General features: G+C 48.4%; 1 protein-coding gene across 4 annotated transcripts; it reads left to right on the forward strand.

The window, feature by feature from the left end:
• The first annotated feature begins 1,787 nt into the window (after nt 1-1,787).
• LOC102392615 (H-2 class I histocompatibility antigen, Q10 alpha chain) lies at nt 1,788-17,426 on the forward strand. Of its 4 annotated transcripts, none has more exons than XM_044947704.1 (8): nt 1,788-2,109; nt 4,337-4,444; nt 10,434-10,709; nt 11,795-12,070; nt 16,077-16,352; nt 16,464-16,562; nt 16,889-16,930; nt 17,169-17,426. In XM_044947704.1, exons 1-8 carry the CDS (start codon nt 1,848-1,850, stop codon nt 17,171-17,173), a joined length of 1,344 nt encoding a protein of 447 aa, XP_044803639.1. In that variant the 5' UTR covers nt 1,788-1,847; the 3' UTR covers nt 17,174-17,426. The 4 variants fall into 4 exon arrangements, with proteins under 4 accessions (XP_044803639.1, XP_044803641.1, XP_044803640.1 ...); XM_044947705.1 differs by having other exon boundaries at nt 1,789-2,109; nt 16,889-16,921; XM_025294126.2 differs by having other exon boundaries at nt 1,789-2,109; nt 10,449-10,709.
• The last annotated feature ends 3,457 nt before the right edge of the window (nt 17,427-20,883 follow it).

The raw sequence follows: 20,883 nt of genomic DNA on the forward strand, positions 1-20,883 counted from the left end.
CTCTTTTATCTGCAGCACAGCTGCCTTCCTGAAAGATTCAGTGTGTACAAAGGAAGCAAAAAATGACAGTTGCTTGCTTCCTTATGAGTAGGCCCATCAAGTCCTATAGCCAACTGTCCTGGTTTGTACATGGCTGATGGGTCTTCTGGGATGCAGAACCTTCAATACTAAAACCAGGACAGTTGGTTACCCCACTTTACACCTTGAAACAAACCAAAGCTAACTGGGTTGCTTTATTTGATTTAAAGAAAGGGAAGTCGCTCAGTCGTGTCCAACTCTTTGCAACCCCATGGACTGTAGCCCACCAGGCTCCTCCGTCCATGGGATTTTCCAGGCAAGAGTGCTGGAGTGGGTTGCCATTTCCTTCTCCAGGGGATCTTCCCCACCCAGGAATCGAACCTGGGTCTCCTGCATCGTAGGCAGACGCTTTACCATCTGAGCCACCATTTGGCCCCCCAAATAAACCTCGATTATCTAGAAAAATAACTTTCAAAGCTATGTCAAACCTAGACAGCATATTAAAAAGCAGAGACATCACCTAGCCAGCAAAGGAGGTCTATATAGTCAAAGGTATAGTTTTTCCAGTAGTCAAGTATGGATGTGAGAGTTGGACCATAAAAAAGGCTAAGCACTGAAGAACTGATGCTTTCGAATTGTGGTGCTGGAGAAGACTCTTGAGAGTCCCTTGGACAGCAAGAAAGTCAAACCAGTCAATCCTAAAGAAAATCAACCCTGAATATTTATTGTAAGGACTGATACTGAAGCTGAAACTCCAATACTTTGGCCACCTGACGTTAAGAGCCGACTCATTGAAAAAGACCCTGATGCTGGGAAAGATTGAGGGCAGGAGGAGAAAGGAGTGACAGAGGATGAGATAGTTGGATTTCATCATCAACTCAAAGGACATGAATTTGAGCAAGCTCTGGGAAATGGTGAAGGACAGGGAAGTCTGTAGAAGTGCAGTCCCATGGGATTGCAAAGAGTCAGACACCACTGAACAAGAGAAAAACAACAATGCTGCAGCTATGTCACAATCTTTGTGAATATAATAATCATATCATAATGCAGATTCATTAATTTTGTAGGTTTTTTCCTTTACATACAAATTGTATTTGCTTAAACTTTCTGATGCCCACCTTCCTCTATTCTTTTCACTCCATGTGTTTTTTTGACAATATTAAAACTTAACAAACATTGTATTCTAGACTCAGATCATTACAGTCTGGTTCCTTTCCTCCTGTTAGCTGGCAGGACACCATTTGTGTGGTGGTCCCCAGACAGGACTGCACATCTGACACTCCTGCTCCCTCCCTCTGGTGTGAAAATTGTCCCCCTCACTCACCCCGATCAGAATCACCAGAGCCCTCCCTATGAATTTTCAAATATCAGAGAACGCTGGGCTGAAAACCATTTTTCTGAACATGAGAGTCCCTAGTGAGAATTCAGGGGTTCTGTGAACCCAGATGGGGAAAATAACCTTTATTTTCACTAACTTCTATTTGAAATTTCGCCGTTCTTCCCTGATGGATGGAGGTAAGAAAGCTCAGTGAGGTTAGCAGGAGCGGTGCCTTGGTCCCCAACAGAAACCACAAGAGTTTTAGAATCACGACAGTTGTCGGAGACACCTGTCGACTTGCCAGACGGCTGTAACGTGAGCTTCACAGCCTGGTCTACTTTCGTGAGGTAATATACACGAAAGGCTGTGAGGCTGTATTTCACAATTAATCGATTGGTTTTTCGTTCCTGTTTTTCATCCGAGGCCCAGCAGAGGGAGCCATCGAGGAGCTGGGGGCGGGTCCCAGCGGTGCGATGGTGTCCCAGCCGGAAGTCTAAACCTGACCCAGGGTATGGTCGCACCCTCCGCGGCCCAGAGGGAGCTGAGCGCTCACCCGCCGGGGACCCGGGAAGGGACGCGGCCGGAGTTAGCACAACTGAAGGCGGACCCCCCGGGGACCGGCGCCCTCGGGCGGTGCGTGAGGCTGGCGACCGTGTGGCTTCGTAGTTCCGGGAGTGCGCGGCACCCGCGGCCGCCGCCGCCGCCGCCACCACCACCACCACTGCTGCGGCTGCTGCTACTGCTGTCAGGACTGGTGCGGAAGGGAGCGGCAGGTAACGCGGGGCGGCGGCGGCGGAGGGGGAGCTGCTAGGGAAGGATCCTCCAAGAATACAGAGGCCATTCCGGGTTTGGAGGAGAGGAGAGCATGGTCAGTTGGAGAGCTGACTGACCCAAGATAGCCGAAGCCACAGTTTCCTGGGGATCCCTTGGCCCGTCTGGAGGATGCCGCTCGCACTCGGCTCCCAGACCTGGTCCTCCAGGAAGGCCCCGGAGAAAAGCTCTTTGGGGGCAGGAATCTGAGCGCGGCCTTGGAATCTGCACAAGCCTCTGCTTACTTGCTTGACGAGGCACCTGCCCATTGCTATAGGTCTCCCTGGCTCCCTGCCGAGGTTATCGCGTGTGGCCCGGCAGCTCCTTGTTGAGGTAGCGGGTGAGAGAAGCAGCAAGGATTTTTTTGACTTGGCGGGGAATTTCCATCCTTTACCAATTTCCATTCTGCACGCAGAACTGCAGGGCTGATCCTCTCCCCGCCCCTCCCATGCCAGATTCCCGACCACCACACCGAGCACCACCCATCCTAACTGCCCAGAGGCCTGAAGATTATTAGCACAGACCGGGAGTGTCCACCGTCACGGCAGTAATAATAGCTGATGTCCTTTATTCCAGGCTCTATACTAAAAGCTTCAAGTACAAGAAGCCATTTCGGCTGTAGAAAATTCAAAATGTACAATTTACAGATTTAAAATAGGGCCCGGAGAGGACGCTAGGGGGCAACACTGGGATCCAGATTCGGAAATTTTTTTCCTTTCTTTTTCTCAGAGTTTTTAACCATATTTGTACTTGGGCCTTGTCTCAGAATGTTTTTTATACATAAATGAAATACATATGATTCCTAAGGATCCAAATTATATTTTTATAAGCTATTAAAATTTTTAGCTATAAGTATAAATTTGTGATATGTAATATATGTGCCTTAAAGTTAACACATTAAATCACCAATTAAATAGCTACAGTTCCCAGAATTTGTAAGTATTGAGAGTAAAGCATATTTACAGGTGTCTGAAACCACTGTCGTATGATTGGAAAACATCTGTGGATTCTATCATGGACCACTGCACAGGTTCTGCTAATCCTGCTGAACTTCCATTCAGCATGGAAAATGGGCCAACCTTCAGCTAGAGCTTAGTGAAGATAAAGAGGTTATTTTTTTTCCTCCAAGTTGAGGCTCCTGAATGCAATAGGAGGATTCAGGGCTTCCCTGGTGGCTTAGTGGTAAAGAATTCACCTGCCAAGCAAAGGAGACACACATGTAAAGAACAGACTTTTGAACTCAGTGAGAGAAGGCAAGGATGGGGTAATTTGAGAGAATAGCATTGAAACATGTATATTACCATATGTAAAATAGATGACCAGTGCAAATTTGATGCATGAAGCAGGGCACCCAGAGCCGGTGCTCTGGGACAACCCTGAGAGGTAGGCTGGGGAGGGAGGTGGGAGGCGGGTTGGATGGGGGAACACATGTATACCTGTGGCCGATTCATGTTGATGTATGGCAAAAACCAGCACAATATTGTAAAGTGATTATTCTTCAATTAAATTAATTTTTAAAAAAGAATGGTATAATAAATGTCCTTGAACATAAAAAATGTGGGGGAGGATTTCTGTATCTGGGTATTCTGTTTCATATACTAAATATACATCTGTCCTCAGAAAATGAATATGTATTTTTCCAAAGATGTATATGCATGTTCCATTTCTCCTATTAACTATATAATCTGTTATTAAAAAAAAAATAAAGAATTGGCAACCCATTCCAGTGTTCTTTAAACAACAAATATGTTTGTCAAATGAGTAATATTGCAAAGGGAGAGGTAAGGGCTGCCTAGCTGAGCAGCTGGGCAGGGCTGAGCCAGGCAGGAGTGCATGGGTTCTCCTTCTGGCAGCATATGAGCATCACCTGGGAGGTTTCAACGCCTGCCAGTGTCCAGCCCTCCTGTACCTCCAAACCAACTAAATCCATGTCAATGGCAGGATTGTCAAAGCTGCCGGGTGGTGTTAGGCAGCCAGATGGAGACATCCCAGTCCTGGCTGCTCTCCTGGCTTTGTGCCTGCCTGCTGGGGAAGTTTCCCGTCACTCCTGAGGCAAGACCCCCATGTTCCTCTTCCCTTCCAATGTGCCTCTCATTGTCATTCCATACTATTTCTCCCAGCGAACACAAGGATGGGAAGGATGTTTATGCCTTAAGATTCATACTATCCTTTTCCATTTTCCCCTTGCAGAGAGTCCCTGGGGGTTGCCCTTGGTGGCCGATGGCCCAGCTTCCATGGCAAAGGTGGTGATGGCAGAACTGGCAAACCTGAAGTTAGAAAACAAGTCATGGCCTAGAGGTAAGACCTTGCCCGCCTGCTAAAGAAAGGATAGGATGGTGGAGGCCAGGAGCCCCCAGCCTGCAGGAGACCATGTCCACTGTCTAGGAATCTGGAGGACTGTCTTGGGGTGGGGAAACTCTGCCAGGATAGAGGATACAGAGGCCAGGGCCTCTGGACAGCGTCCCAGGGACTGAGACCTGGCCTCCAGAGAGCTGACCCAAGCATCTTTCCCCACCCCACCCCAAACTCCAGCTCTCCTTCCCAAGGCCACCTCTCCCTTCAGAATAGGAAAAGACTGAGACTAAGAAGGTGCTGTCTCCATGCCTGTTGTTTAGTCGCTCAGTCATGTCTGACCCTTTGCGACCCCATGGACTGTAGCCCACTAGGCTCCTCTGTCCATGGGATTTCCCCAGCAAGAGTACTCAAGTAGGTTTCCATCTCTTTCTCCAGGGAATCTTCCTGACCTAGGGATTTAACCTGAGTCTCCCGTACTGTGGGCAATTTTTTCTTTAACCACTGAGCCACCTGGGAAGCTGGCCCCATGCCTGAACTTTTTCTTATGTTCATTATCTCATTGGATGCTCCAGCACTGTGGAGCAGGTCAGTTCATTGAGCCTACCTACAGATGAGGAAACCAAGGCCTGGAGCATTGAAATAACTTCCTCAGAGCCATGCAGCTAGGGACTGGCAGTGCTATATGGATCGTAGGGGAGGTGTTCAGTTCAGTTCAGTTCAGTTCAGTCACTCAGTCGTGTCCAACTCTTTGTGACCCCATGAACTGCAGCACACCAGGCCTCCCTGTCCATCACCAACTCCCGGAGTTCACTCAAACTCACGTCCATTGAATCGGTGATGCCATCCAGCCATCTCATCCTCTGTCATCCCCTTCTCCTCCTGCCCCCAATCCCTCCCAGCATCAGAGTCTTTTCCAATGAGCCAACTCTTTGCATGAGATGGCCAAAGTACTGGAGTTGCAGCCTTAGCATCATTCCTTCCAAAGAACACCCAGGACTAATCTTCAGAATGGACTGGTTGGATCTCCTTGCAGTCAAGGGACTCTCAAGAGTCTTCCTCAACACCACAGTTCAAAAGCATCAGTTCTTCGGCACTCAGCTTTCTTCACAGTCCAACTCTCACATCCATACATGACTACTGGAAAAACCATAGCCTTGACTAGATGGACTTTTGTTGGCAAAGTAATGTCTCTGCTTTTGAATATGCTATCTAGGTTGGTCATAGCTTTCCTTCCAATGATCAAGCCTCTTTTTAATTTCATGGCTGCAATCACCATCTGCAGTGATTTTGGAGCCCCCAAAAAATAAAGTCTGACACTTTCCACTATTTCCCCATCTATTTCCCATGAAGTGATAGGACTGGCTGCCATGATCTTAGTTTTCTGAATGTTGAGCTTTAAGCCAACTTTTTCACTCTCCTCTTTCACCTTCATCAAGAGGCTTTTTAGTTCCTCTTCACTTTCTGCCATAAGGGTGATGTCATCTGCATATCTGATGTTATTGATATTTCTCGGGACAATCTTGATTCCAGCTTGTACTTCTTCCAGCCCAGCGTTTTTCATGATGTACTCTGCATAGAAGTTAAATAAGCAGGGTGACAATATACAGCCTTGATGTACTCCTTTTCCTATTTGGAACCAATCTGTTGTTCCATGTCCAGTTCTAACTGTTGCTTCCTGACCTGCATATAGGTTTCTCAAGAGGCAGGTCAGGTGGTCTGGTATTCCCATCTCTTTCACAGGTGGGGCAGACACAAAAACATCTCCTGGCCTGGGTGGCAAAGGGACTGGCTCCTTCCTCCCCAACCATGGTCAGAGGAAGAAGGAGGCTAGGCTAATGGGGTGCAGGACTGCTCCTTTTTGAAAACCAGCCATGTGGCCAAGAGACTAGGAAGTGGAGAGTTAGGGTGGAAGTGGGGAAAAACTAATGTTCACGCAGGCCCTGAAACAACAATGGGCATGTAGCAACTTTCTTAGGCCATGTCACTGCAGGAGCAGATACCGCTGGATGCCTGCCGTGTAGCCCCCACTTCCTCCTGCCTTGGTCTCACAGTGCCTGGCACTGACCCCAGCCTGGCAGGTGGTATTGCCTCCAAAGCCAGGGAGGTGGCCTTCCTCAGCTGTTTTTGCTTCACTCTGGGCTGCAGCCCAAGGCATGATGATCCCACTTGGGTCCTGTTAGCAGGTGGGAATCTAGTCCCAGCTGAGATTATTCTCCTAGGCAAAAATGGCAATGAGCAGTATGTGAGCCCCCACAGAGAGCAGGCTGGACTCTCAAGACTATCTGGTAGGCAGAGCAGAGACTGGTAGGATTTTCAGGGAGGGAAGGGTGACAGGCCCCTCACTGGGTCCATGGGAAGCAGTACCTGAAAGTCAACTGAGGCAGGCCACAGTCATGAACTTGTTCTAAAAAGCAGGTCCCTGACTCCCAGGATGGGTACCAGATGCCAGGATGTAGGCCATGGTAAGTAGTCTAGGGCAGGGCAGATGCCAGGAACCAGACCCCTCATGGCAAGGAGAGCCAGGCCAGATCTGGACAAGCCTGGGAAGGATTCAGAATTCAGCCCCTTCCTTCACCCCCACATCTGCTACACGGAATCACAGCACCATTTTATTTTTCCCTGCCTTCTTGCAGCAGCCTCGGGACTGCTGACTTGGGACCTTTGCACTGGCTCTCCCTCTGCAGACCTGGAATGCTGTCAGATCCTTATATGGCTGGTTCCTTCCTGTCTTTTATAAAGAATTCCCTTTTTGAGGAGGCCTTTCCATTCTAGAACTGTATTTCTTGGCACATAGTGCCTTCCTGCATCTTTCTCTGCTGGAATCTCCCTCTCCCTCCCTTTTCTAAGGACACATTTGGGGCCTGCCTAGACAATCTGGGATAATCTCTCCATCTCAAGATCCTTAATTTAATCTGCAAAACTCCTGTTACCATATAAACTAACATTCAACAGTTGCAGGGATATCTCAGGGGGCATTTTTCAGCCTACCCCACTATGCTTTCTGAGCTGTGGAGAGGGAGGCAGGACCGGAGGCCCAGCTTGTACGGCTTCCTCACTACCCAGGAGTCCCAGCAGCTATACAAAGACACAGGATCTTTTCTGTCCCTCACTTCCAGGGCAGGTAGAGCTGCTGCAGATCAGAGCCAAGGAGTGGGTGGATCACCTTGACGTGGAGAAATCATAGCCTCTGTTCTCCCCCAAAGAACTTTGTGCCCATTCACAGCTGCCAGCACAGGAGTACCCCCACACTGCCCTTTGAGTAACTCAAAGATGTGCAAGGAAACAGCACCACGAGAGATAATTCAGTCATTTCCCAGGAGGCCCACATCAGTTCAGGCCTGACGTTAACCTTCACTCAAACACTCCTAACATTGACCACTCTTGCCTCCCATGAGGAGGTTCTCCAGGCATGAGAAGACAGCATCCCTTTTCTCAGTTTAGAAGAAGACAGCAGTCCCTGGGGAGAGAATCTGGGCTGCCCTCATTCTAGTACATGCCTTTGAGTACTACACTTGGTCTCCCCTGGGCCTTGATTTCCTTATCTGTAAAATGGGACCAATCACACTGACCTCTTAGGTTTATTGTAAGGATGAACTAAAATAGTGAATGAGGAGGAGTTAAACCAGTACAGGCACAGCGGTCACCAAAAATAGCAACTCTGATTATCCTCATACAATTCATGTTCTTGTTTTTTGTCCAATTTAGCAACTTCCAGCTGTGTGCTGCTGCTGCTGCTAAGTCGCTTCAGTTGTGTCCGACTCTGTGCGACCCCATAGACGGCAGCCCACTAGGATCCCCTGTCCCTGGGATTCTCCAGGCAAGAACACTGGAGTGGGTTGCCATTTCCCTCTCCAATGCATGAAAGTGAAAAGTGAAGTCGCTTAGTCGTGTCTGATTCCTAGCGACCCCATGGACTGCAGCCCACCGGGCTCCTCCATCCATGGAATTTTCCAGGCAAGAGTACTGGAGTGGGGTGCCATTGCCAGCTGTGTGCTAGGTCCTGGATAAATAGAGAGCAGATGGACTTCCCACCCTCATGAAATCCATAGTTGCACAGGAAGCACAGGACACTCTTGAGATCCCTCTGTGAGACATCAGGCTGAAATCAGGAGGACTTCCTGGAGGAAGGGATGCTTGACTGCAACCTGAGGGATGTGGAGAGTGGCTGAGAGAAAGCAGAAAGGGGGATGCCTAGGGCAGAAGAAACAGCAGGAACAGAGGACCTGGCCAGAGTTTGGTATAGCCTGAAGTAACAAGGAGGCAATAAAAAGAGAGCTGTGAGTGTAGAGATGTGTTTGACTCCTTTCACATGTGAATGTTCAACCAATGAGCACCCACTGTATGCCAGAAGCTGTTCTAGGTGCTGGGGAAACAACAATCCATACAGGAATCCCTGCCCTTGGAGAGCTGACACTGCAGAGGAAAGAGTCCATTAACAAGACAAACAAATGCATACTCTAGTCAGTGCAAATGCATACTCTCTCCAGTGCTCTGGAGAAAAATAACACAGAGACAGGCGTGTTAGGGGATAAAAACTTCTGAGCAAAAGTTTTTTAAAAGTACGAAAGTAAGCCAGGGATATCTTTGAGAAATGTGACCTGAGTTTAAGATACAGCATTTATTTGAATGGCTTGAGTCAGGACTGGCTGCTAAGTAGATTTCATCTCCAGCACCAAGTTAAATCAATGAGTTTGGAGTTACGGTAGAGAGGCAGCATTTGGACTCAAAGAGATAAGAGATCAACTAGTCTTGGGCCTCCCTGGTGGCTCAGATGGTAAAGAATCTGCCTACAATGCAGGAAACCTGGGTTTGATCCCTGGGTCAGGAAGATCCCCTGGAGAAGGAAATGGCAACCCACTCCAGGTTTCTTGCCTGGAGAATCCCATGGACAGAGGAGCCCAGTGGGATACAGTCCCTAGGATCACAAAGAGTCGGACATGATTCAGCGACTAACACACAGTAATGTCTGCTGTGGGAACAGAAGGCAGTGGGGAATGGAGTCAAGGTGCCACCAGCTTGGCAGTAATGGTTCAAGCTAAGAATGATGTCCAACCTTTCTCAAGCATATCTGGGCAATGAATTAAGCTTAATTAACCACATAAATTTGGAGAAGGCAATGGCAACCCACTCCAGTACTACTGCCTGGAAAATCCCGTGGACGGAAGAGCCTGGTGGGCTGCAGTCCATGAGGTTGATAAGAATTGGACACGACTAAGCGACTTCCCTTTTACTTTTCACTTTCATGCATTGGAGAAGGAAATGGCAACCCACTCCAGTGTTCTTGCCTGGAGAATCCCAGGGACGGGGGAGCCTGGTGGGCTGACATCTGTGGGGTCACACTGAGTCGGACACAACTGAAGCGATGCAGCAGCAGCAGCAGCAGCAACCACATAAATTAAGCTCCCAAGCAACCAACTTTTTAAAAACATCCCACCCTTTTTGTGAGAAATTGGAAACCAGACAATCACACTCACTAGAGATGAATACAAAGTATGAGTAAGTAGGCCCTGCATGAGGAGCTGAGAAACTTTCTGAGAATAAAGTCCATAAGCCTTAATGCATGAACTTTGGCCTCAATGTTCAACTGGTTCTCTCTATATTAATCTCTTTGGATGCCCTTATATTTTTTTTTCACTGAAATTGCTAGTGCTTGCTCTTGCTAATGGACTTCCCAGGTGGCGCTAGTGGTAAAGAACCCACCTGCCAATGCAGGAAACATAGGGACTCATGTTTGATCCCTGGGTTGGGAAGAGCCCCTGGAGGAGCAGCAACCTACTCCAGTTTTTTTGCCTGGAGAATCCCACGAACAGAGGAGCCTGGTGGACTACAGTCCATGGGGTTGCAAAGAGTCGGACATGACTGAAGCAACTTAGCACGCGCACACACATTCTTGCTCATAATGAATTCTCTTGGATAAGTTTCTACTGCCAACCTCACCCAGCACGCTGAGGCCTGGTGCAAACCCTGGTCGTCTATGTGAACCCAAGACCAGTTTGTGTTTCCACAGGGACGCACTCCCTCCGCTACCACTACCTGGACCTGTCAGAGCCGGGCCCGAGCCTCCCTAAGTTTCTGGCTGTAGGCTACGTGGATGATCAGCCTTTTATCCGGTATGACAGTCGTGTGGACAAAGCTGAGCCCCAGGCTCCATGGATTATACCCATGAATGCCAAGTACTGGGAGAAGGAGACCAAGAAGCAGAGGAAATGGGCAGAGATTCACAAGGTGGTGACATGGCAAACGATGGGCTACCACAACCACAGCAGCGGTACGTTGGGTGGACGCCCCATTCTCCTTCCTTCACCCTCTGCACACTCACTCTCCGGGCAGCTGTGTTTGTCAGAGGGTGTGGGGCAAGCCTCTGATACTTGGCTCTTTTCAGTCTCCTTCCTCCACAGTCAAGCAGGGGCCTCAGGGCCTCAGAATCCATTGTGGCTTCAGCAGCCAGCACACAGGCCAGTTTAGCAAGCATCATAGGAGCTGGGGGCCCATGATGTCTCCCCCTCAGCCCTTGCCTACCCCTTAGCTAACCTGGGCTCTGAAACTCAGCTGATGGGGAGAGGATTTTCCTGCCTCATCCTCACTCATGCAGTACCCCCAGGCCCTTTGGCACCACCTCAGCTTCCCCCTCTCAGCAACAGTGCGCTTGGGCCCACCACCAGGGCTGCTGCTTATTCTGAATGAAGTGCTTATGGAGCACAGCTTGTTCACACAACACCATCCCTCTCTGTGCCTGGATACCCAAATGCCCAGACTAAAAGCCTCAGGTCCCCAGAGGCCTCAGAATCAGTAGATACAAAGGATATAAAAGATTGAGACTGAGAAGGGCTGTGCATCAGCCAAGGGCCCCCAGAATAAGCATGGCATGACTTAGTCTTACCATTGAGAACATTTTACACCCACAGGTGGGCTTCCCTGATGGCTCAGCTGGTAAAGAATATGCCTGCAATGTGGGTGACCTGGGATTAATCCCTGGGTTGAGGAGATTCCCTGGAGAAGGGAAAGGCTACCCACTCCAGTATCTGGCCTGGAGAATTCCATGGACTGTATGGTTCATGGGGTCACAAAGAGTCGGACACAACTGAGCAACTTTCACTTTCACTTTCGAGTAGTGTGGGATATGAAATAAGGATGTGTCTAATTATGAACTGGGGTGTTTGTCCCACATGAGAGGCCTAGCAGGTTTCTCAACCCAGGCTGCTTATGAAAATTACTTGGGGGATTTTTATCTAAATGATGATGCCCTGTCCCTCTACTTTTTTGATGTCCCTGTGGGTGGTGGGCTTCTCCCTGGCTGTCAGGGACTTGACCCCCAGTCCCCACTAGTGACAGCTTTCTTACCTGTACTCATAGGCATGCACAGCACTCACCGCATGTTTGGCTGTGAGATCCAGGAAGATGGCCAGTCCAGCAGCTTCTGGCAGTTTGGCTATGATGGGCAAGACCACGTGTCACTGGACATGGAAACTCTGAGTTGGGTGTCAGCTAACCCCGTGGCTCTGTTGACCAAGCGTAGAATGGAGACAGAGCACTGCTATGCTGAGTACAACAAAGCCTACCTGGAAGGCCCCTGTCTCGCCTCCCTGCGCAGATACCTGGAGCTGGGAGGCCAGAGATTCACACGTAGAGGTAAGGTTCAGCCTATGGCAATGCAGATTGGCCCCATGCTCCCATTCTCAAGAGCCATCCCATTTGACAGACAAGTCTCTGGGGAATGAGAGGTGGGCTGCTTCCCCAGGCTGTGTCCCCCTGGCCCAGGCAAGCCCTCTGGGATCCAGAAAGATGGCCAGCTAGCCAACTGTTTTTTGCTGCAGACTAAGAACAAAGCCCAGACCTCAGGTCTTTGCTCCAAATAAGATAGAGTGCAGAGTTCTGGAGTCTCCCCTGTTCCAAAGTGGTCTTGGGAATAAAGTCTCGTAATCTGGGTCTCATTTTCTTCATCTGCAGAGCAAGTGGGTTAAACTAGGTCCTCCTAAAATCCTTTGGGGAATTTACCAGCCTGTAACTCTGCTCCTTGGGAAACAGATCTCAGGTTCCAGGAGAACAGCAGCCCTCACCTCTCCCTAGACCACTGGGGACTGACAGGGAAGCTTAAGCTTTTTTCCCCTTTCTGCCTGCACACCCCTCATGCTCAATGTGCTCCCCAGACTCCAGGTGCATCATAAACTTCTCCTGACCCCAGCCAACCAGGGCTAGAGACACAAAGGCTGGGGTGGACACTAGGGAAAGTGGGTGCTTGGGGGTGCCTAGGGTGAAAGCCTTTCTGGCTGAGGTTGCCAGAGGTGGAGCTAATCAGAACACCCAGGACACCATGGATGTCTGGCAATTGAATGGCGGGACGTGAATCAGCTGAGGTAATAGGATATTCCTCAAAGGGAGGACAGGACAGATAACATCAGGAGTAGAAGATGTGATTGTGAGAACAGAGCATGGTGGACAGAGCTCAGGCATTGGAGCCTAGCCTCCAGATAGCGCATCCCAGCTCCAAGATTAACTGGCTGTGTGACCTCCTGCCAGTTACTCGCCTTCTCTGCACTTGAGTTTCCTCATCAGTATAATGAGGATAGTAATAATAGCCGCTGCCTCTCCAAAGCACCATATTGGTGTGCATTAAATGAGTACTGTGGAACTCTCATTTAGCACCAGGTTTGTCCTATGTCCTTCACCTGGGAGATTAGTGAGGATTCTTCACAGAAGCAGAACCAACAGGCTGCATGGAGAGAGAGAAAGAGCTGTGTTCTAAGGAACTGGCTCATGTGACTACGGCGGCTAAGTTCCAACATCTGCGGTTGGCAAGCTGGAGAGCCAGGAGAGCCAATGTTGCAGTTCCAGTCTGAGACTAAAGGCCTGAGAACTGGGAGAACTAGTGGTATGGTTCCTTCAAATGCTAGAAAGTTTGAGACCCAAGAAGAGTCAGTGTTTCAGTTTGAGTCTGAAGGCTGGAGAAGACCAGTGTTCCAGCTCAGCAGTCATGCTAGTGGAGCTCCCTGTTACTCAACCTCTTTGTTCTGTTCAGATTTTCAGTTGAGTGGATGGACCCGCTCACACTGCAGAAGACAGTCTGCTTCACTGAGTCCAATGATTCAAATGTTAATCTCAGGCAGAATACTCTTCAACAGAAATCACAGCAAGATCCTTTTTGACCTATCTCCTAGAGTAATGACCCACCTCCTAGACAAAAACAAACACATGGGACTTCATTAAACTTAAAAGCTTTTACATGGTAGAGAAAACATAAACAAGAGGAAAAGACAACCCTCAGAATGGAAGAAAATATTTGTAAACAAAGCAAGAGACAAAGGATTGATTTCCAAAATATACAGACAGAACATGCAGCTCAATATTTAAAAAAAAAAAAAAAACCCAATCAAAAAATGAGTAAAGACCTAAGTAGACATTTCTCCAAAGAAGACATACAGATGGCCAACAAATACATAAAAAGATGTTCAATGTCACTTATTATTCAGTTCAGTTCAGTCGCTCAATTGTGTCCGACTCTTTGCGACCCCATGAACCGCAGTGCACTAGGCCTCCCTGTCCATCACCAACTCCTGGAGTCCACCCAAACCCATGTCCATTGAGTTGGTGATGCCATCCAACCATCTTATCCTCTTTTGTCCCCTTCTCCTCCTGCCCTCAATCTTTCCCAGCATCAGGGTCTTTTCAAATGAGTCAGCTCTTCGCATCAGGTGTCCAAAGTATTGGAGTTTCAGCTTCAATATCAGTCCTTCCAATGAACACCCAGGACTGACCTTTAGGATGGACTGGTTGGATCTCCTTGCAGTCCAAGGGACTCTCAAGAGTCTTCTCCAACACCACAGTTCAAAAGCATCAATTCTTCAGCACTCAGCATTCTTTATAGTCCAACTTTCACATCCATACATGACCACTGGAAAAACCATAGCCTTGACTAGATGGACCTTTGTTGGCAAAGTAATGTTTCTGCTTTTTAATATGCTGTCTAGGTTGGTCATAACTTTCCTTCCAAGGAGTAAGCGTCTTTTAATTTCATGGCTGCAGTCACCATCTACAGTGATTTTGGAGCCCAGAAAAATAAAGTCTCTCACTGTTTCCCTATCTATTTGCCATGAACTGATGGGACTGGCCACCATGATCTTAGTTTTCTGAATGTTGACCTTTAAGCCAACTTTTTCACTCTCCTCTTTCACTTTCATCAAGAGGCTCTTTAGTTCTTCTTCACTTTCTGCCATAAGGGTGGTGTCATCTGCATATCTGAGGTTATTGATATTTCTCCTGGCAATCTTGATTCCAGCTTGTGCTTCATCCAGCCCAGCATTTCTCATGATGTACTCTGCATAGAAGTTAAATAAGCAGGGTGACAATATACAGCCTTGACGTACTCCTTTTCCTATTTGGAACCAATTTGTTGTTCCATGTCCAATTCTAACTGTTGCTTCCTGACCTCCATACAGATTTCTCAGGAGGCAGGTCAGGTGGTCTGGTATTCCCATCTCTTTAAGAATTTTCCACAGTTTGTTGTGATCCACACAGTCAAACGCTTTGGTATAGTCAATAAAGCAGATGTTTTTTTGGGACTCTTTCTACTGGGCCATGCTCAGTAAATCTTTAATCCAATTTTCTGTTGATGGGCAGAATGTGTTTCATGGCAAATAGATGGGAAAACAATGGAAACAGTGAGAGACTTTATTTTGGGGGCTTCCAAAATCACTGCAGATGGTGACTGCAGCCATGAAATTAAAAGACACTTGCTCCTTGGAAGAAAAGCTATGACCAACCTAGACAGCATATGAAAAAGCAGAGACATTACTTTGCCAACAAAGGTCCATCTAGTCAAAGCTATGGTTTTTCCAGTAGTCATGTATGGACGTGAAAGTTGGACTATAAAGAAAGCTGAGCACCAAAGAACTGATGCTTTTGAACTGTTGTGTTGGAGAATACTCTTGAGAGTCCTTTGGACTGTGAGGAGATCAAACCAGTCAATCCTAAAGGAAACTAACCCCAAATATTCAATGGAAAGACTGATGCTGAAGCTGAAACTCCAATACTTTGGTCACCTGATGGGAAGAACTGACTCATTTGAAAAGACCCTGATGCTGGGAAGGACTGAAGGAAGGAGGAGAAGGGGATGACAGAGGATGAGATGGTTGGATGGCATCATCGACTCGGTGGACATGAGTTTGAGCAAACTCCAGGAGTTGGTGATGGGACAGGGAAGCCTGGAGTGCTGCAGTCTATGGGGTCGCAAAGAGTTGGACATGACTGAGTGACTGAACTGAACTGATTAGGTACCTACTGTATGCAGGAAGTCACAGAGGAAGTAAATAAAGTCACTGAGAAAACCCTAGGATCTCTGTAGGAAGAAGCAGGTGTATCAGTCTAGGACCCAACAGCTCCACAGAGGTAGGTCCTTGGAGGTTGGGCACAGGAAGTCAGTCCCCTTCATGGCAATTAACAGGTCAATGCTTCTTTGTAACAGCTGGAAATCAGTCATCCCTGCCTGCAACAGTGATTGGGTACATCCCCTAGAGAGAGACCTTGTCCCCATTTCCTTGTCCTCCACCCTGGAAGATGCTGGAGGAGCCCAGAATTAAGCATAAAGGACAGGCAGAGAACAGCCATTCAGCAGTCTTCCTCCCTCCTCCTCTCCTTGCAGAACCACCCACAGTACGGGTGACAAAGCACTCAGCCCAGGACGGGGGTACCACCCTGAGATGCTGGGCCCTGGGCTTCTATCCACAAGACATCTCACTGAGCTGGTGGCTGGGTGAGAAGAAGTTGAATTCAAAGCTTGAGTATGTGGAGGCACGCCCCAGTGGAGATGGCACCTATCAGATGTGGATGGCCGTGTGGGTGCCGGCTGGAGATGAGACCCAGTACACATGCCATGTGCAGCACTGCAGCCTGAATCACACGCTCACTGTGTCCTGGGGTGAGAAGCTGGGCTTGGCCAGGAGGGGCTGAGGAGGGGAAGAGGAGAGTTCCAGGGGACCAGAGACAGTCCCATGATCTGGGAGTGCTCATTTTTCTCTGTCTTTCTTAGAAATGCCCTCTCATCCAGGACTTATGGCCATGGTTATCTCTCTCATCCTGATCTTGCTGGTGATTGGTGGTGGTGTGAGTTTGACCAAGTGCCTTCAAGGTAGGTGGGTAAGGAACAAAGGAGTGGGAAGCCCTCTGGCTGGTACAGCCTTTTAGGGAACAATATAATGTATCCTTCCCTGCGGCAGCAAGAACTGTTTTCTCCTGGGAGCAGCAACTACTGCTGAGGTCCTGCCCCCTGTCCCCCACCTGTAGAAAAGCCCACATGTCCCCACCCTACCCCAGTTGCACACCACCAGGAGGACCTTGTGGATCCCACAGTCAGGGGAGACCTGGGACTGACTTGGGAAAAGGCTCAGCTCGGGAGAGGAAGAGGGATGGTGGGGACCCACCACTCACTGGGTCTCCTGTGTTTTTTCTCCACAGCCAGGAATAAGGAACCTTACGAGCAACCCCCAGGTGACTGTGGTATGGACCAGTTGGGGAGAGGAAACCCCAGATGTTCCCAACACGGCGGAGATGCCTTAGAACTCAGGATGGGGGTGGGGCATGGGGTGTATGCTTTCCCTGGCCTCAGCCCCCTGGCCCATGCCACCATCCTGCCCCTAGGCAGAGGGGGTGGGGAGCACTCCAGAGAGCCACCATCTGGGTTTGGAAGAGGGCTGGAGAGCCTGTTGAGAACACCTCCCTTCCTTTCTTCCTGCAGATTAAGAGGACCCCCATAATTCTCAAAGCCCAGCAAGATCAGGAGCTGCTCAACTCATCTCCTGACAGAAGGCACTGTCACAGATCAAGGAGGTGTTTTGTGGGGTGTTAGGGGGCCTGAAGGCCTCCTGCCATCTAATTATTTCTGGTTTGGGGGGTGGGAAGGGGGGGCAGTAGTAATCCCTCAGGTCCTCTTACACTTGACAATTTGCAGAGTGATTTCATGTTAATTGTAAATACCACTTGAGCTTCTCAGGCACTCTATGAGTTTGGCACTGTTACTCTTACTCCCACTTGCCCAACATGAAAACCAAGGGTTTGGGCAGTCAGGGAAAAACCCGAAAAATATCCAAGAGTTATAGTGGCAGCATCATGTGTGAAGCTGCTAGCACCAGAAAGAAATGGCTGAATGCCTGCCTCTTTCATAGGTGTGTTCTGTATATATGTATGATCTCCTTTTGTATAGATTAGAGTGTTGGGTGTGTGAGGGTATAGGGTATAGGTGTGTGAAACTGAGGAGGTGTGTTAGGGTGAGGATGTGTGGGTGTGTATGTTTGAGGGTGAGAGGATATATGGGGTGCATGTGAGGGTGAGTGTATGTGTGGTGTGTGGTATTCTTTTGTATTCGAGGAGAAGCTCAGAAGACAGGTACCTGGAGACCTGTTAGTTAGTCCCAGGCAACTGAAGGTTGGGAAACAATTCAGACCATACTTTCCCTATGTCCTATCCTTTTGAATGGTTGAATTTTTACAATAGGCACATGTTACTGTTACAGTAAGGAAAGACCCCTTTTCTCTATGTCATGTGAAAATGCCTATGAAGGATATGTCTGGAGAAGGCCCAGCCTCACCTTTGCATATTCAGTGGAGCAGAAACCCCTTGTCGACTCTCTGAACAAGAATCCAATCTTAGGGCCATTTGATGTGCTAGCAGCTGGGACTCCAGAACCGAGGCAGAGAGAGTGCACGCTCCATTGTCATAAAGGACACAAGGTCAGACCCCTTCCAGAGCACCCTCTGCCTCCCCTTCAGCTGACTCCAAAGTGTGACAGAGCCTCCTGTGGGGAGTTTGAAACCTCTGTGTCTACAGCCCTGGGAGGCTCAAAGGCCAAGGATGTGAATGATTGTAATACTAGAAAAAGACAACCCGCCCTGGTGGCCTGTGGGACCTAAGCAGTGAGCTTGTAATGACTGACTTGTACTGAAGACGTATCTTATATGTCTGTCTTTCTCACTGATGTTGTCATGCCCCATATATGCTGTGCAAACCACTTACTAAGCAGAATTCTAAGCACTTTACTACACGTTAGTTGCTCAGTCGTGTCCAGCTCTGTGAGACCCCATGGACTGTAGCTCACCAGGCTCTTCTGTCCACGGACTTCTCCAGGCAAGAATACTGGAGTGGATAGCCATTCCTTTCTCCAGGGGATCTTCTGACCCAGGGATCGAACCTGGGTCTTCTGCATTGCAGGCAGATTCTTTACCATCTGAGCCACCAGGGAAGCCCTTTATTTTATACTTTATTGTATACTAAGCTGTTTAATCTTCCAAGCATGACTGTGAGGGGGAATTAATACTCCTGTGGTACAGATGAGGAAACTGAGGCCCAGGGTCCCACAGCTGATTCATGCCAGAGCTAGGATGTGAGGACAGGCAGTCTGGCTGCTGCAGCCTGGCCACCTCACCACTGCACCAAAGCCTCAACAATAACTGAGCTGTTCTGTAAATGGACAAGTAAGTACAGGTCTACAATCCCTTATTCGCAATTCTGAAATCTACAAAAACCTCTGGAAGCTAGAAGTGTCTTCCCAACTTTGTCATCAAAACATGAACTGGGAGAGGGGCAGGAGGGGAAAAAAAAAATCCTAAAGTGAAGTGAGGTTCAGTGCTTCCACTGCCAGGGGCACAGTTTTGATCCCTAATCAGGGAACTAAGATCCCACATGCCCCATTATGGAGCAAAAAAGAAAGAGTCAAGTGAAGTTATTCATATTCTTCATTTACTTCCTCTAGTGTGCCTTTTCACATTTTTTTCACAGAAATATTGATTTGGGGGATTATTACATGTCACCCCAGACATCTCTGGTTGCTGCTGCTAAGTCGCTTCAGTCGAGTCCGACTCTGTGCGATCCCGTAGATGGCAGCCCACCAGGCTCCCCCATCCCTGGGATTCTCCAGGCAAGAATACTGGAGTGGGTTGCCATTTCCTCCTCCTATGCATGAAAGTGGAAAGTGAAAGCGAAGTTGCTCAGTCGTGTCCGACTCTTAGCGACCCCATGGACTGCAGCCCACCAGGCTCCTCCGTCCATGGGATTTTCCAGGCAGAGTACTGGAGTGGGGTGCCATTGCATTCTCCATTATATAATATTCAGCATTCACATCTTGGTATCTTTCTAAAGCCTAAAGAATTCTAAATTCTAAACTATATCCAGCTCTAAGGGTTTCGGGTAAGGGATTGTGGACCTGTATTAATAAGGTTTTGTGGTAATAAACATGTTTTATTTTTACAGTTCTCTGGCTGTATGGTGAGATAAGTTATAACAAAGGTCAGGTCTGGTCCCCAGCAATGGGAGGCACAAGTGCCCAGGTGGACCCTCAATGCTCCCTCAGCCCTGGGTACACTTAGGGCCTCCTGAGAAGAAGTGGAACTTTCTTCTCTGGGGAAGGAGTGGAGGCAGAACGTTTTGGGGAAGAAGCAGATAGAAGGAGGCTTCTGATTAGTCTTTCTCTCTTTGAATTGGTATAACCTGGTCACCCTTCTGTACCCCACACATACCCCCAAGGTTATGGGGGTTCAGGTTCCTCTATAGACCCTCCAGAGCCACCTCCCAGTTTTGATCTCACCCAACCAAGTGTAGCCCTTAGACTGACAATCTGCATGGCTTCTTTGATGCAAGGAGGTGGTATATTCAGGGAGTCTTAGATATAGGGTCTGGCTTCTGTAATTATGAACACTGGGCAGAATAGGCTGGAAGTTCCTGTCCAGTTCTGGGCTTCCCTGTGTCTAGGACCCTGAATACTTCTGGGGCTGTGGAATTAAAGGGGCAGAGAGGCCATAAACTAGAACAGTGCCATCAGAGCCCCTATAGGACAGCAGCAGGGCCCCAAGCACCTGCCCCTTAAAGGTATGGTCTTTCCTTCTTCCATTAGCCTCATTGGCTAATTGGCTTAGAAACTGCCAGAGGGCAAGGGACGTGCAGTCTACATCTGTCCTGGATATCCATCCGCAAACCCTGGTTTTTACACCTCACTGCCTTATTCTGCTGGTTCTACTCATTCTGTCCACCCAGCCTCTAATCTTCTCATCAGAACATAACATTTGCAAGAAAACCTGGGGCTCTGGGACCAGGGGTCTGATAGAAATGCCTGAGGCAAGGAGACAGCCTACCCTGCCTACCCTGGCCTGAGGGGCCTTCCTCCCCTTTCCTGAGTCCCACTAACCCTTCCCTGGTGGAGTAGCCCCCACCCCAAACTTGACACCCCAGGCAGAACCTACCAGCCTTTTTGCTGCCAGTGGCACCACTGTCCTGATGTTCAAGAAGTATCTGTTCCATAAACAGATTATGAAATCTTTGGTAACTGGATCGCTTTTATTTTGTTTTAATCATATCTCCCTTATAGACTAGTTCAGTGTTTTGCCCATAGGACCATAAAATACATTTTAGGAAAACAAAAAAAAATAAAAAATATAAATAAATACAAAATAAAATAATACATT

The sequence above is a fragment of the Bubalus bubalis genome, chromosome 9 (assembly GCF_019923935.1).
Source record: "Bubalus bubalis isolate 160015118507 breed Murrah chromosome 9, NDDB_SH_1, whole genome shotgun sequence".
NCBI classification, from domain to species: Eukaryota; Metazoa; Chordata; class Mammalia; order Artiodactyla; family Bovidae; genus Bubalus; species Bubalus bubalis.